Below are 16,650 nucleotides of genomic sequence, written 5' to 3'. Positions count from 1 at the left end.
TCTGCCGTCGGAGATACTTAATTTCTCTCTACCTGACACTGACACGGTGTTCAGGAAATAATTTTCTACCATCTGTTTGCTCTTTATTGAGCAGTATTTACTTAATACGTGCAAGCCAAAGTTGTATACGTGAACATTTAATTTGAGCTATGAATCGTCAACACCACATTTGTCACCTTTCGTACAATTCCTATTATCCTCTTATTGTATGCAAATGAATTAGACACAGTGTCAAATAATGTGTGTCTGGTTTCTGTGGACTAGAATGGTTTTTGATACAAAACTAAATCTTTCTCTGTTTGCAAGACAATACATACAGTGGAATTTTATTTTAAAAGACATTGTTGAATATATCTCTCTCACCTTAGATGCCCAGAGTGTGGTGGACATCTATGTGAATTATGATTGTGACTTGAATGCTGCTAACATATTTGAGCGGTTGGTCAATGACCTCTCGAAGATTGCCCAGGGTCGGGGTGGCCATGAGCTCGGCACAACACCTCTTCAGGTAATATTTTGCCATTGATTCATTTTACATCGCGTCGCATCGTTATGACACAATTTATTTTGTCTGACTCTGTCATTTGAGTTTTGCTCCGGCGCTGAAATAACATCACTATCTCCCCTGTAGGAGCTGACCCTCAGAAAGAAAGGCCTCGAATGTCTCGTCTCCATCTTGAAATGTATGGTCGAATGGAGTAACGACCAATACGTCAACCCCAACTCCCAGACCAGCCTCGGTAAGACAGAATTATAAGATTCTCTGGCAGCCATTTTAGCTGAACTGAAAGAGACGACCTCAGTAAACCAGGAAATTACCTTTCTGTTCATGCTCTGACCAAATATTAGTCTTAACACATCACTGCCAGAATTCATGATTTATCTTCTGGTTCAAGTCGAGACAGATGTCTCCCAGGAGAGTCTAACAATACATAATAATCTGTTAGTGTCTGGTTAGACTCGCTGTCCCATCACTCTGTTGTTGAACGTGTCATGTAAGCTGAATTAAATTCAGGAGGTGTTTAGTGTTTCTTGGAGAGTGCAGTGCTCTGCCTGTTCCTTTATGGATCAGATGAAAGCGTTTCCGTCGGTCGCATGCGGCGATGTGACAAAGTGATCCACGTCAACAAGACATAATCCTCCAGTGTTCTTATCCACAGTGGTGTAAATTCACAGTATATGTTTATAGCAGAAACACGGAGGATACTACATGCTGTAAAGCTGTGTATGCATGCGTTCTATGCGTTCTAGGCTTAGCCCGTAGAGTGCCAAGATTATTTTTGCTCCGGAGTCTGTGGAGAATTGTCAGAGATGAGGCTGCCAAGTCTTTCCTCATGACCAAACCTGCCTCTGGCAGCAGCAGCTCTTCACTGAGATTAACTGGGTTTAGCGATACGGCCCACATCCATCAGCCTGGCTGCGATCAGCTGTGGGATCGAAGGTTTTGGCGTTCATCATGGAAGCTTCACGCTAGCCCTCTGAGAAGGAAGGAAGCTTCACGCTAGCAATCTGAGAAGGAAGGAAGCTTCACGCTAGCACTCTGAGACGGAAGGAAGCTTCACGCTAGCACTCTGAGAAGGAAGGAAGCTTCACGCTAGCACTCTGAGACGGAAGGAAGCTTCACGCTAGCACTCTGAGAAGGAAGGAAGCTTCACGCTAGCACTCTGAGAAGGAAGGAAGCTTCACGCTAGCACTCTGAGAAGGAAGGAAGCTTCACGCTAGCACTCTGAGACGGAAGGAAGCTTCACGCTAGCACTCTGAGAAGGAAGGAAGCTTCATGCTAGCACTCTGAGAAGGAAGGAAGCTTCACGCTAGCACTCTGAGAAGGAAGGAAGCTTCACGCTAGCACTCGGAGACGGAAGGAAGCTTCACGCTAGCACTCTGAGAAGGAAGGCTAGCTAGCATGCATCAGCTCCGCTGCAGAGAGCAGAGGCATTGAGTCAGTGCCGAGGGAGACGGGCTAATCCAACAGGTTTAGCCTAAAACACAGCAACACTGTTGGCCAAGCCACCATGAAACACACCTGTCGGTGACATACAGAGAGAGAGAGAGTGTGTGTGTGTGTGTGTGTGTGTGTGTGTGTGTGTGAGAGATACTGGCCCCTGGGTCTTACACACACACACTCTGCTCTTTGACAAAGGAGGGTGCGGGCTGTAAGTCAGATATGTCACAAGTCCCTGCAGCAGACCACAGGCTAGCCTGAGGCTAACCTGTGACGGCTCACCAGCTGGATTCACTCTCTGCTCCAAGGCACCATATTTGGCCAAAACTCATGACGACTCATTAGCCGATCTATCAGGAGTTCTTCGGTCGCTTTTTGAATTTTGAGTTTGCCTGAGCTGTCCTACAGTAACTTCAGAACAACAATATTTTCTTTCTAGTACAATGGAAGTGTCTTATGATGTCTCATTACAATAATGTTGTTTGTAACTTTGAAGCAGACGCATTATGGTACAGTATATCACATCTTCTCTTTCAACTGCTCCTGATGTGTTGTTCTCTGTCCTTGAATGACTTCAAAGGGAGAGCAGCAGGTAATAGTAGGAGTGTGTTAAGGGCTGTTTGGTAGACGTGTGTTACTGTGGTTACAGTATAGCAGGATGAATCATTCTGAAGTCTATTGTGTTCCTGGGTGTCTGTAGCTTTAGACAACTTTGTCCTAGTCCTTCGTGCATTAGACACCCTGTCTGGTTTCCTGTTACTCACCCTAAACCCCTAGATTGTACCCAAGAGCCATGTTTGGGTGCACTTTGCATTGCTCTCATGGTAGAATCTGTTGTTGTGAACAGATCTAAATGGGCTAAATGCTGTGTGTGCTAATCTTCTAGCATCGTTATGAAATATTTCCCCAGTCCAGCGCTTTAGTTTAGGCTTTTAGTTGAAGCCACCCTCCCCCCTGTCATCCTCTAACCTTTTCTCTCCACTTGGTAAGCATGAGGGAGCACTGGCAGCTCACATTACCGTGACTGTGACCTGAATGTTTTAAAGAGTTTCCCATAGGTAATCAGACGCCCGCCTGTAGCCCAGTGTTGCATGCCACCTGGGTGGACCCGATCCAGCAGCCGATCCCTCAGCTCGTCCCCGCTGGCTATTGGCTAAAGCAGTGGTTCTTCTCAACTGGTCGAACGTCACGACCCACAATTTTCCTTAGTCATTAACACTTTCAGTGCCACGGCCCTTGGGCAAAAGGTTGCTTGCTGTGCCACATAGGCCGCAATGCATTTTAAAACAGTCATATAATTTCTTTAATAATTACTATGTAAACACTGAACACGCACAAATAACGATGAGACTCTCTTCTATCACCTGCAAAAAAAAGTTTATTGATCCCATTTTCCGTTCTTTAGTTATGAGCCGGAGAAGATAGCTTGATTGAACGAAAAAAAGAGCTTTTTTTCTACGAGCTGAGATAATGAGCCTTTTGTGAAATTAAACATTTCAAGCACATCACTGACTCTGAAGCTAATTTTCTGATGTAGTCACACCTCAAAAATAATTTCCTTCAATAAAACAGTGAAGGCAAGGGAATTTTGTTTGGAAGAATAATATTTTTAGCTGAAACCAGCAGCGCTGGCGCCTGCATGCGCTGCTGGTTGCAGCTTCTTGCTGATCTTTTGCTGCTGGTGGGCATCGGATATTCTGGCTTGCGTTTGCCAACCCTGTCCTGCTGTCTGGGTCTGTGTTGTGTACTTGGCTCTGCGTGCCCACCTCCCCCCCTCCTCCTCCCCCCCCCCCCCCCCCCGTTGTGGGAGTGTCTCTCTGCTCTGCTGTTTTCTCGTTTTCTCTGCCTGTGCTCAGCACTGAAAAAGTCTGCTAGATCCTGCTTTTTTACAGCCGCGTGTACCAGCTCCCATGCTTCGAGTTGAGAATAATAACAAATCCACGGCTGATCATGTGTTGCAGCGGACACGGAGGCTGTTGCAGCGGACATCGAGGTGCTCAATTGTGATAGCAGATTGGCTGCTGCAGGGGCACAGCTAAACGTTGCTTCAATGAAGCCGCTGCATACGGACGGATGCGATGCGATTTCCTTCCCCCCAATGACTTCTTCTGTGTGTTTCACTCCACGTTCTCTCATCTGGAGAGCGCTGTCGCCACCTAAGGGTTCTGTAAAATAGGTTAGACACATTCAATACCTCTGAATATTGTAAGAGGCGATGTAAGAGGCATAGATCGACACCCCCCCGTCAAAAAAAAAAAATCGAGTTATGACGCCATTTGGCGTCGCTGGCACTGTACGGTAAATTTCTAATGACGCCATATGGCGTCGCTGGCACTGAATGTGTTAAGTCGCAACTCGCGACCCAAATTTCTTTTCTTTTATTATTATTATTATTATTATTATTATTATTATTATTATTATATGCTTTTTAAACAGGTTTAAACTGGTGATGCTCACATCTAGCATGAGAGATGAGAGATAAACTTTATTGTCACTTCATGGTACAAGTATCACGAGCGAAATTCTGCTTGGTTCGCTCTCAGAGTCAGAGAGCAAAACCGGGTCGCCATTGAACAGCGCCAGCAATTTGGATTGGACAAAGCATTTAAATGAAATAGACTCAGAATTCACATTATTACTAATTAGAAAAGTAATAAAGGCACACTTCAATATTATACAATACAAATACATTTGTTGTAAATGTACAGGATTACCAGCAAAGACAACCCACACCACGACACCAAGGAGGCTGCCATTTCAGCGCCAGCTTGGTTCGTGGGAGGGAAGGGAGGGGGGGGTGGGGTGGGGGTTTGCGAAAGCGGGGGGAAGTTGCTGAAGGCGGGGAGTGGGTTTTAGGGGAGGCGGGAGGGGGGGGGGGGTTTGGGGGAGTGCGTGCGTGACCATGTGTGTTGGCCTATGAGTCCTTAGGGTCCATATGTGTATATGTGTGTAAGTCTGAGCCCCCTCCTGGCTGAAACACAGCGGTTGCTGTAGAGATGGCCTCGGTTTTTCCAGTCCAGATGTCAGGGCGGGGGGGGTGAATGTTGGAAGCGCAGGTTGCAGTCGAAACTTCTGGACAGTTTTGCTGCTAGTGTCCTTGACGGCTGATAGCAGGTGGGGGGGGGGGGGGCAGATTAAATTAGATGTTTGGGTTTCCCCGGTGGGTGCAGCGATCAACAACATTCCTCGCACGAGTCAGTCCTGGTCCTCAATTTTAAACACTTCGGCGCAGCGGCAGTGATATCTCCAAGAGGTAATCCATTTTTACGATTCAGATCAGAAATCGCAACAGTCCAAGTACTCGCTGCCCCGCTCATCTCGTATATCGTGACGAGCAGCCTAGGGTCAATGACTGCTGTCTTCCCGTATCCCACGGCGAAGGTCCCATCTGGGCAGGGGGGGGGGTTCCACCAGCCATATAATCCATATTTGTAGTTTCGAAGAGACAAATGCAAGATTGGCTCCGGGTAGCAAAAGCAGAGGGATAGGGAGAGGGAGAGGGGAAGGGAGTAGGAGAGGGAGACGTTGCTGCTACAGCCTCTGAAAGACAGCAGTGTTGCTGCTACAGCCTCTGAAAGACAGCAGTGTTGCTGCTACAGCCTCTGAAAGTCAGCAGTGTTGCTGCTACAGCCTCTGAAAGACAGTAGTGTTGCTGCTACAGCCTCTGAAAGTCAGCAGTGTTGCTGCTACAGCCTCTGAAAGTCAGCAGTGTTGCTGCTACAGCCTCTGAAAGACAGTAGTGTTGCTGCTACAGCCTCTGCAAGTCAGCAGTGTTGCTGCTACAGCCTCTGAAATACTTTAAAATGAGCCTGCTGCTACAGCCTCTGAAAGACAGCAGTGTTGCTGCTACAGCCTCTGAAAGACAGCAGTGTTGCTGCTACAGCCTCTGAAAGACAGCAGTGTTGCTGCTACAGCCTCTGAAATACTTTAAAATTAGCCTGCTGCTACAGCCTCTGAAAGACAGCAGTGTTGCTGCTACAGCCTCTGAAAGACAGCAGTGTTGCTGCTATAGCCTCTGAAAGACAGCAATGTTGCTGCTACAGCCTCTGAAAGACAGCAGTGTTGCTGCTACAGCCTCTGAAAGACAGCAGTGTTGCTGCTACAGCCTCTGAAAGACTTTCAAATGAGCCTGCTGCTACAGCCTCTGAAAGACAGCAGTGTTGCTGCTACAGCCTCTGAAAGACAGCAGTGTTGCTGCTACAGCCTCTGAAAGACAGCAGTGTTGCTGCTACAGCCTCTGAAAGACAGCAGTGTTGCTGCTACAGCCTCTGAAAGACTTTCAAATGAGCCTGCTGCTACAGCCTCTGAAAGACAGCAGTGTTGCTGCTACAGCCTCTGAAAGACAGCAGTGTTGCTGCTACAGCCTCTGAAAGACAGCAGTGTTGCTGCTACAGCCTCTGAAAGACAGCAATGTTGCTGCTACAGCCTCTGAAAGACAGCAGTGTTGCTGCTACAGCCTCTGAAAGACAGCAATGTTGCTGCTACAGCCTCTGAAAGACAGCAGTGTTGCTGCTACAGCCTCTGAAAGACAGCAATGTTGGCTGTGAACGCCAGCATCCTCAAGGAGTAGACAGACTTTTTTTTTTCATGCACACATCCGCGACCCGCTCAAAACGGTCCCGTGACCCACTTTTGGGTCCCCGACCCAACAGTTGAGAACCACTGGGCTAAAACACTCTCTCTGCCTTCATGTTCCAGCTCCTTTTCATCCACTGCCTCCAGCTTTATTAGACAACCCAGCTTCATGCTGTCATGTCCTCTCCATCTCCCCAATACACTGCCTGCTCTTGCACCTGCTCTGTGTGTGTGTGTGTGTGTGTGCGTGCGTGTGCGTACCTACGTGTGTGTGTATGTACATGTGTGTGTGTGTGTGCGTGTGTGTGCATGAGTTAGTTAGTGATTATTAGTGTGTGTGTGTGTGTGTGTGAGGGAGTGTGTGTGTGTGTGTGTGTGTGTGTGTGCGTGTGTGTGCTTGAGTTAGTTAGTGAGCATTAGTGTGTGTGTGTGTGTGTGTGTGTGTTCACGTGTACACGTGTGTGCGTGTGTACGTGTGTGCGTGTGTATGTGTGTGTGTGTACACGTGTGTGTGTGTGTGTGTGTGTGTGTGTGTGTGTGTGTGCTTGAGTTAGTGAGTATTAGTGTGTGTGTACTGTGTACACATGCCCTTCCTGCTGACAGTAATCACTAAACAAGGCCCCAGGTTAATTGAATTCATTCTCTCTGTGTTGCCGTTTCCCCGTTCAATGACTGAAGTGTCTGTTCCCCAGCTAGCTTTAAGTGAAGCAGTTTTATCAGCACCTGCCAACAACACAGTTTCAATTCAAAACTCTTACCTTTGTGATGCTTTTGGGGCGGAGGGGGGGTGAGCGGTTGCTTCCTACCTGTACAAATAACAGGGGAAATACCTGGTTGATTTTCAACATTGTATTGTTTTGCTCCTCAGGCCAAGAGAAGCCGTCAGAGCAGGAGAGCACCGAGACCAAGGCTCCAGAGACCATCAACCGCTACGGGAGCATCAACTCGCTGGACTCTACCGCCTCCTCTGGCATCGGCAGCTACAGCACCCAGATGTCAGGCACCGACAACCCCGAGCAGTTTGAGGTCCTCAAGCAGCAAAAGGAGATCATCGAACAGGGCATAGACATGTCAGTCTGCACACGCACGCATGCACACACACACACACACACACACACACACACACACACACACACACACACACACACACACACACACACACACACACACACACACACACACCATTCATTCTATTGTGTTGAGACTGTGTGCATTTGGCAACAGTACTGTATGTACAGTGTCTCTGTGTTCTGCGCAGGTTCAACAAGAAACCAAAGAGAGGGATCCAGTACCTTCAAGAGCAAGGCATGCTGGGCACCACCCCGGAGGACCTGGCTCAGTTCTTGCACCAGGAAGAGAGGCTTGATTCGGTAACAAGTCACCCCTCATTTCATTCACTTTCGCAGCCCGTGGACCTTAGCACATCTCCAGAGTCGTTTATTCAACTACACCTTTCAGGGTTGTTTTTGTTCGCATAAAGTAGAGCACCTAGCAGCTGAAGTGCTGCTGATAAATAAACAGATAGCCAGTCTAATTCACCAAAATCTATCTATGCTCTCTGCCTTCTTGGTCAACGACCTTTCCATCTGCATGGCCTATTCTAATGTCTGTCCACCAACATGACACTGCCAAGCACCCACTGTGACTCAGTCCTATAACGAGCATAGATGTTTGCTTTAACGAGCAGTGCACTCTGACTTGATTGGGCAACCTCGAGGGTGTCTGCGCACAGTGGTGCTTGATATTAAAGAGCGTTCGTAACATCTGCTCAGCAACAAGTGCCCTCAGACACACTGGTGCGACTGCAGTGCCCTCAGACACACTGGTGCGACAGCAGTGCCCTCAGACACACTTGTGCTACAGCAGTGGCAATTGGAGTGGCGCGACGAGAGAGCGTTTGTGCATTCATCTAATCCACACAGACGTTGACAGAGTGTCGGCGAACAGAGATGAGATCCGATGCTTGTTATGACAGCAGTTCTCATTGGGTTCTAGTGGAAATGAGCATATGGCAAAGACGCGGGCAAACAAGTTCTCCGTCTCCCCTTTATGAGAGGAATATGAATTGAGATCATCTTTTTCACTTTGAATGTGTGTTTGACAATCAGTTGAAAGAAGTCCTCCTCTCTCTCTTTGGCTCTCTCAGACTCAAGTGGGAGAGTTCCTCGGGGACAACGACCGCTTTAATAAAGAGGTGATGTATGCCTACGTGGACCAAATGGACTTCCAGGGCAAAGACTTTGTCTCTGCGTTACGGATATTCCTGGAGGGCTTTCGGCTCCCCGGAGAGGCCCAGAAAATTGATCGGCTCATGGAGAAATTTGCTGCTAGATATTTGGAATGCAACCAGGGGTGAGTGTAGATCCCCTGGCCCTCAGCTGTGATCTCTGCGGTGTAGGCTAACAAACATCCAGATCATGGAAATAGCTGAACTTGTTTTTTTGTGTGTGACTCATATACAACGTGTTGTTTAATTAATCTGCGTTCTCTCTCCCTCTCCCCTTTCACTCTGTGTTTTTTTCCAGGCAAACCCTGTTTGCTAGTGCTGACACTGCGTACGTCCTTGCCTACTCAATCATCATGTTGACGACAGACCTTCACAGCCCACAGGTAAGCACTTCACCATAGTGAGCCCGCTGCCTCTGGGAGTGTGATTTGACAGCAGTCATCCGTACATGAGGATGACGCAGGTGTTGCATAAAGCATCCTTTGACCCGGATCACTGTTCTCTGCATAGGTGAAGAATAAGATGACCAAAGAGCAGTACATCAAGATGAACCGTGGCATCAACGACAGCAAAGACCTGCCGGAGGAGTATCTGTCGGCCATCTATGATGAAATTGCGGGCAAGAAGATTGCCATGAAGGAGACGAAAGAGCTCACCATCAAATCCAACAAGCAGAGTGAGTTCCACACTGCTACTGGATACTGTGATGCAACAACAGTCTCATCATCACACTCTGAAATTAAGCGTGGCAAAAATATTATTTTTGTTCGCAGGCGGCATTGAACGCCTATTTGAAGTTGTATCGGATCTCAGACCGACTTATCAGCACAATATATCATCTAGTGATATGTGTGATATTGTGATATCTTTGTCGCTGTGATGATTTTCCATCAGACTCAAAGCCAGAGACATCTATCAGATTTAAGCTGATTAGATGGTTGGTCAGTAAAACGACTGGTGAATCAATTATCTGCAGTAGAAGTCAAAGTTGTGCACACATGCAAGACTATTCACCTTATGCAGCCCTGCCCACCCACTTGCATTTTGAACAGGAAGACGTGATACAATGGGTATCACTTCTTCCTGTTCAACCTGCTCAAACTAGTCTGACTCACCTGGTCAAAGGTGGTTTGAGTCAGACTAGGTTTATGAGTCACAGGAAGTGTAAATCGGAAGTTCCGATTGCATTTACACTTCCCGTTAGTCTCTCAAGCCAGATGGTCTCTTCTACATGAGGTAAATTGTGTAAACATGATTTACACAATTTACACAAATATACAGCGCAAAATACAGTGACTTTCTCACTCTTTCCTGTGTTGAGAGAACATTTTCATACGCAAGGAGAGGCCGGTTGCTGCATTTTTCTATTATGGTTTCGCGTTGTCCATCCTTTTGTATGCTTCCTTTTGATACTTTACATACTGTACCTTGTTAGCTGAAAAGCTGCAGTCTTTTCTTTCTTGAATGTTTGGTTGCTCGAACTAAGTCAGTGGTTCTCACTGGCACCCCCAGGGGTCCTTGAGGGGGTTCCAGGCAGTCCCCCGCAAAAAGGGGGATAATGTACATGTATTTTCACTATAATACCACCCATAAGTAACATAATGACAGAATGTAGGACTATTTTGGTCATGGGTTTCATACGTCTAAACGTCTAAGCAAAAAACTAATCAGATGGGGGACCCAGGGACGAAATCTGATCAGATAGGAGGCCGTGGTCTAATTTGTGTCTGTTTAGGGGTCTTTTGATGTGAAAAAGGTTGAGAACCACTGCACTAAGTAACTCCCTTTACGTGTGTGTGTGTGTGTGTGTGTGTGTGTGTGTGTGTGTGTGTGTCCGTGCGTGTCTGTACGTTCTGGGTGCTGATCCTTGGTCAGGTGTGGCCAGTGAGAAGCAGAGGCGTCTGCTCTACAACGTGGAGATGGAACAGATGGCGAAGACGGCCAAAGCTCTGATGGAGGCCGTTAGCCACGTCCAAGCTCCCTTCACCAGCGCCACGCATCTGGAGCACGTCAGGCCCATGTTCAAGGTCACACACACACACACACACACACACACACACACACACACACACACACACTCACACAGAGATGCAGACACTCACAAGTTATACACACACAGTTGCAGACACAAACCTGACGCCTCGTTCCCCTTGTGTTCCTCAGCTGGCCTGGACACCCTTCCTGGCTGCCTTCAGTGTGGGTCTGCAGGACTGTGATGACACTGAGGTGGCTTCACTGTGCCTGGAGGGGATCCGCTGTGCTATCAGGATAGCCTGCATCTTCTCCATACAGGTAGTGCAGTAACCAGAGCTGGAGAAAATACATCTGTCCCCCCCTTCGATTTTCCGGTGTAGCCTTCTAAAGGGGGAATTGCTTTAAAGAGGAGCTGATATCAATGAAACTAATTGTTGCGTAATTGTGAAATGGATTTAATTGTGGAACACTGCAGCACTCTCACACACATCTTCTTCTCTCTCTCTCCTTCACACACACACTCGCACTCTCTCTCTCCTTCACACACACACTCGCACTCTCTCTCTCTCTCCTTCACACACACACTCGCACTCTCTCTCCTTCACACACACACACTCGCACTCTCTCTCTCTCTCTCCTTCACACACACACTCGCACTGTCTCTCTTTCAGTTGGAGAGGGATGCATATGTGCAGGCCCTGGCTAGGTTCACCCTGCTGACAGCCAGCTCCGGCATCTCGGAGATGAAGCAGAAGAACATTGACACCATCAAGACCCTCATCACTGTGGCCCACACAGATGGCAACTACCTGGGCAACTCCTGGCACGAGGTCGGCTCCTCTCTACCACAATCTCATGTCACTTAAAACTGCCTGTCTGCCTGCCTACCTCTCTTTCTGTATCTCCACCTAAGCCCTATATGTTCTCACCGTGTCTATTTATCGGGTATTTTACAACTTCCAACATGACTTTGCCGGTCGGAGCGATCCATTTTTAATTTAGGGGTGTTTTGTAATTGTTCTTTCTCCAAATCTCGATATCTCCTAGACCTAGTCCCTTTCTCCTCCCTTCTGTCTCCATCTTTTACAGTCTCCCTTTCAATATCTCAATATTTTGTTGTCTCTGACCATGCCTGTGTTGTGTTGTGTTGTCTGTCAGATCATGAAGTGCATCAGTCAGTTGGAGCTGGCTCAGCTGATCGGTACAGGGGTGAAGGCGCGCTACATCTCAGGGACGGTGCGGGACAAGGGGGGCTTCATCACAAGTACCAAGGAGCAGAGCAACGACGAGTACCTGGGCCTTGGTAAGTGCCAACTCATCATTACCTAGTCCTAGAGCATCCCCAGTGTACACTAAGTCCAGTGTCATAGTCATGGATTAAGCCCTGGCATGTTTTTTCAGTGGAGCTGAGTCAGTCAAAACCAGGCTCGATCCCTGACTGTGAACCCAGCCCGTAGACCAGTGGTCGGCAACAGGCGCCCGCCAGCAGTAATATAGGCCGCCAGATTATTTTGATAATCGGATTATTATATTTATATTTATATTTTTCTTCTCCCATTTCACAATATCGGAGTGAGAGTCCCACATATAGGTTATAATGTCCAAATACAGAATCTACCCCCACCTGAAGAATTTCATGTTGAGAGTGAATGACAGACACAGCACACATCAGGCCACGGGCTATGTACATGTAGTGGACAGTGCCTGGCGCTGAAATAGCCGACATGCGATGTGTGGTATGAAAAAATAACAGCAGTTCAGTGCCATGCTCCGTCTCATGGTGCCGTCTCATATTAATTATATTCCTGAATCCTTGCAAGCAGCGACAACTTCAGTGCAGATAAGACGCACCAGCTTTGCATTCATGAAACCAGGTAGGATGAACGCATAGTTTGTCTTTCCATTCTTCTTTGAATGCCCTAATTTTCGCTGTCAACTTTCCACTTTAGACGTTTTGATAGTGACATTTTTCTCTTGCTAGCTAGCAGGTTAAATGTTTAGCTAACTTCACACAGCAGCACAAAACGGAATACCTCCAGCACGCAAACGATGAGTGAATATTTTTAAATAAATGCTACATTGTATGTGATGAAAAGTATGTAAAATAATAATTATTAGAATAAGTTAGCCTCTGCTTTGGTCAGTCCAGGTGGTGATGTGTCAGTCAGTCAGTCAGTCATTGTCCAAATTAAAATGATACACATTTATTATTCACAATATGGAAACAGGAAATAAAACCAAACTCCTTAAGAGCATTTTATGACGTAAATAGACCATTACTGGCCCGATATCCTCTTTTATTTCTTATTCTTATCCATTCTCTGCATCTCCCACAAATGCGTGTTTTATAAGCCATCTGTCGCAAATTCCAGTTGCATTTTTTTTATCAATCAATTTCTGAAATTAGCCTTTGATTATGTTCCTTGATTATGTAGGAAAAAAATGGCCAGAGGCCATACTTACTTGCTGATCCCTGCCATAGACCATATGTGTGTTGTTTAGCATGAGGTGTCTGATGTCCTCTGTGCTGTCATCTCTAGTTGGAGGGCAGGACCGTAAGCAGATTGCCAGCATCCAGGAGTCCATCGGAGAGACCAGCTCTCAGAGTGTGGTGGTGGCTGTGGACAGGTACAGATTGGTCTGGTTGAACACCCTATATATATATCAGATCAGCAATTAAGCCCCACCCCCTTTTAGGGAGAAAACACAAGCCTCTCCCCGTTGACTTCAATGTAAAATAGCACTACCAAAGAGATTCTAGAAAAATAACAGAATCAATCTTGTTTATTAATGACCCCAAAACACCATGACATGACAATATATTACAACTCGCCTGGCCATAGAATGGGCAAGATACAATCTATGACTTTGACCCATCTAAAATCATGTGACTCATGTCACATATTTACCCCCGAGCCAAGTAGCCTACAACGACGCTGGGCTCCACTACAACAGCATTTAATGTCGGAAGACTAAAGTAGCAACAGGCGGACACCAGAACTAGGTCAGAGACGGGTCATGAGTCACATGATGACCTGGGGCGACAGGGCCTTCGCTGCAGCTGCCCCCACCCTCTGGAACGCCCTCCACAGCCATATCCGTCAAGCAGACACTTTGTCATCATTTAAACACGCCCTCAAAACCCACCTTTTCACCCTTGCTTTCAACCCATGAACTCCTTCCTCCCTCACCTTTTATTTATTTTCTCTATTTCTCTATTCTTAAGTTATGGTATTATATTGTTTTCTATTGTGAAGCGTCTTTGAGCATTTGGAAAAGCACTATATAAATCCAATGTATTATTATTATTATTATGATTTTAGATGGGTCAAAGTAATATTTCCGGGGGGTACGGTGGTGCAGTGGTAAGCGCTGTCGCCTCACAGCTCGAAGGTCCTGGGTTCGATTCCCACCTGGGACGCTGTGAGCGCTGAAGGAATGCGTGCCCGTCCGCATGTCCTCGAATGTCCACCACCCGGGTGGGGTCGTCAAACGGGCCCTTCTGTGTAGAGTTTGCATGTTCTCCCCGTGCCTCCCGGGGGCTTCCTTCATATAGGAACATACATTTTTTTGGTAGTGCTATTTGACATTGAGGCGGGAACATGTGCCGCCAGCAGCCGCCTATAAAATGACGTATTGCCGATCTGGTGTATAGAAAGTTTGAGCTGATTAGTCAGCGGTTACTGTTGGGGATCTTCACTGTAGTCCATCTGTGTATTGTTTCAGAGGAATCTGTCTTTTCTCATAGTTAAACTGGTTCATACATGGCACAGTATTGCCTTGCACTTGGATGACGGTTGACAAATGGCACTAAATCAATGTGCTAAGCATAATGGGCTGTGATGAACAAAGCATTCTGTTGGTCATAAGTTTTGGCGCAACCATGAAGGTTGTGAAGACCGACAAATGTTTGTCTCTAGAAGGCAATTTACCAGAACAATGTGAAGAGGGGAACCATTTCCTATCCAAGAGAAAACCATTTCTTCAAGCCACATTGCTAAAACAAATGCATGCAAAGGCAGTTGAACATTATAATCATGGCTAATATACACAGTAACTTCGGCTAGCATCTTCCTTTTTGCATCAGAATGGTTCTGCCTAGTGTCCTCTAGAGCCGTGGTTCTCAACTGGTGTAGCCTCAGGACCCACTATTTTCCTTGTCATGAAGTCGCGACCCAAATTTCAGATTTTTTTTTAAACCACTCAAATTTATTGCACAAAAAATAGTTAATTTAATACAAAATGCCTTCATGCACTGTTATAAACCTCAAATTAACAAAAAAGTGCAACAGAAGTGCAACTAGGGCTAAAAACCAATTGAAATAAGGCAGACTTGAATTACAGGCCTATATGTTTTTAAATTTAAACAAGTCAAACTGGTCATGCTCAGAAAGTCTTATTTGAACTGTATGAAATATGAAATAAAAGGCAGACTTGAATTACATGCCTATATGTTTTTAAACAAGTTATTAATAATAATAATAACTAGAATGTCTACATTTCCTAACGAAAATGTAATTGTGCTTGCTGTCCTCGCCATGCACCGCCTGGCTTCCAAAGTCCCTGCCCATGGACCTAGGGGGACTAAGTAGTTATGGGGGTGCCTATGTGAGTAAAAGGACTTTGGAGTAGAAGTACTTGGTAGGTGGGGAAGTCAGACTGGTTGTAGCCTACTAGAGAGACACAAAAGGCTGGCCCAATCTCTGCAATCTAAAACTACATTACCTGCAAACTACAGCATCAATAATTACCATGTATTGTAAATGTCTCCAACTGTCTCAAGGATAATAGGACATGATAACCTCCAGAGAAGTAGTATTCCTTGTAGTGTCATTCATGTTTATGGTTGCGACAACAACTGTTTACAAAACTAGCAGGCTTACCAGAGCTGCAAACACACAAGTGAAAAGCTATCAATGGCTGCATCTAATCAGCCAGTAACTAATGTAGGCTATCTTCCATTATGTTAGTGTAAGAAGTCAAATGTACTGATAATAGTCCCTGGTCACCAAAGTAATGTTACCCTTTTAGTTTTGTTACAGAGTTGCTGATCGGTTGTCATGTGTCCAGTCAGCCAGAGAAGCTGCTTGGGTAGCATGCTAACTAACGCCTAACGCAGTGGTTCTCAACTGGTGTAGCCTCAGGACCCACTATTTTCCTTGTCATGAAGTCGCGACCCAAATTTCAGATTTTTTTTTAAACCACTCAAATTTATTGCACAAAAAATAGCGCATTTATTTAATACACAATGCCTTCATGCACTGTCAAATGAACAAAAAAGTGCAACAGAAGTGCAGCTAGGGCTAAAAACCAATTGAAATAAGGCAGACTTGAATTACAGGCCTATATGTTTTTAAATTTAAACAAGTCAAACTGGTCATGGTCAGAAAGTCTTATTTGAACTGTATGAAATATGTAATAAAAGGCAGACTTTTCTTGAATCACAGGCAGGCTATATGCTTTTTAGTTAAACTGGTCATAACTTTTAATTAAACTGGGGCCATGCTAATCCAGTTTCAATCATCTGAATTGAACTAAAATTAAATATGAAATGAAAAGGCAGACTTCTCTTGAATTACAGGCAGAGCATATGCTTCAGCTTGTTAAACAAGTAAAACTGGTCAGGCTAATCCAGTTTCAATAATCTGAATTTAACAAATGAAAAAAAAAAAAAAAAAAAAAGTCAATGTCCGCGATCCAATCAAAACGGCCCCGCGACGCTACCCACCAGTTGAGAAACGCTGGCCTAACGCTAGCATTAGCTCAATTAGCTTGTTGCAACTAGTCCCAAACATTGATGAACAGTGTGTCCTAACGCCAGGGGGACAAGGTGTTTGTTTTGGCTGGCTGAGGTTAGCCTATAAGGCACAGTTGATGTTGTTAACAGCCTCCATTCACACTAGGCTATCTCTTCCATTATGTTTTCAAACCC

General features: G+C 45.9%; 1 protein-coding gene across 3 annotated transcripts in view; it reads left to right on the top strand.

The window, feature by feature from the left end:
• The window catches only part of arfgef1 (ADP-ribosylation factor guanine nucleotide-exchange factor 1 (brefeldin A-inhibited)), a 166,085-nt gene that overhangs the window by 115,346 nt on the left and 34,089 nt on the right, over positions 1-16,650 (top strand). For all 3 annotated transcript variants that reach the window (XR_014552483.1, XM_083632059.1, XM_083632058.1), the window contains exons 12-23: positions 369-508; positions 632-740; positions 7,386-7,587; positions 7,776-7,887; positions 8,664-8,869; positions 9,043-9,127; positions 9,255-9,420; positions 10,620-10,771; positions 10,908-11,036; positions 11,390-11,548; positions 11,877-12,021; positions 13,259-13,346. Coding sequence is in view for 2 of the 3 variants with exons in the window: in XM_083632059.1 (XP_083488185.1) it covers positions 369-508; positions 632-740; positions 7,386-7,587; positions 7,776-7,887; positions 8,664-8,869; positions 9,043-9,127; positions 9,255-9,420; positions 10,620-10,771; positions 10,908-11,036; positions 11,390-11,548; positions 11,877-12,021; positions 13,259-13,346 (1,693 nt within the window). In the remaining variant the exon portion in view is untranslated. The remainder of the gene's footprint in view (positions 1-368; positions 509-631; positions 741-7,385; positions 7,588-7,775; positions 7,888-8,663; positions 8,870-9,042; positions 9,128-9,254; positions 9,421-10,619; positions 10,772-10,907; positions 11,037-11,389; positions 11,549-11,876; positions 12,022-13,258; positions 13,347-16,650) is intronic.

This window comes from Poromitra crassiceps, assembly GCF_964638095.1.
Source record: "Poromitra crassiceps genome assembly, chromosome: 2".
Classification (NCBI taxonomy): domain Eukaryota; kingdom Metazoa; phylum Chordata; class Actinopteri; order Beryciformes; family Melamphaidae; genus Poromitra; species Poromitra crassiceps.
This window is presented reverse-complemented; position numbering and strand designations above follow the sequence as displayed.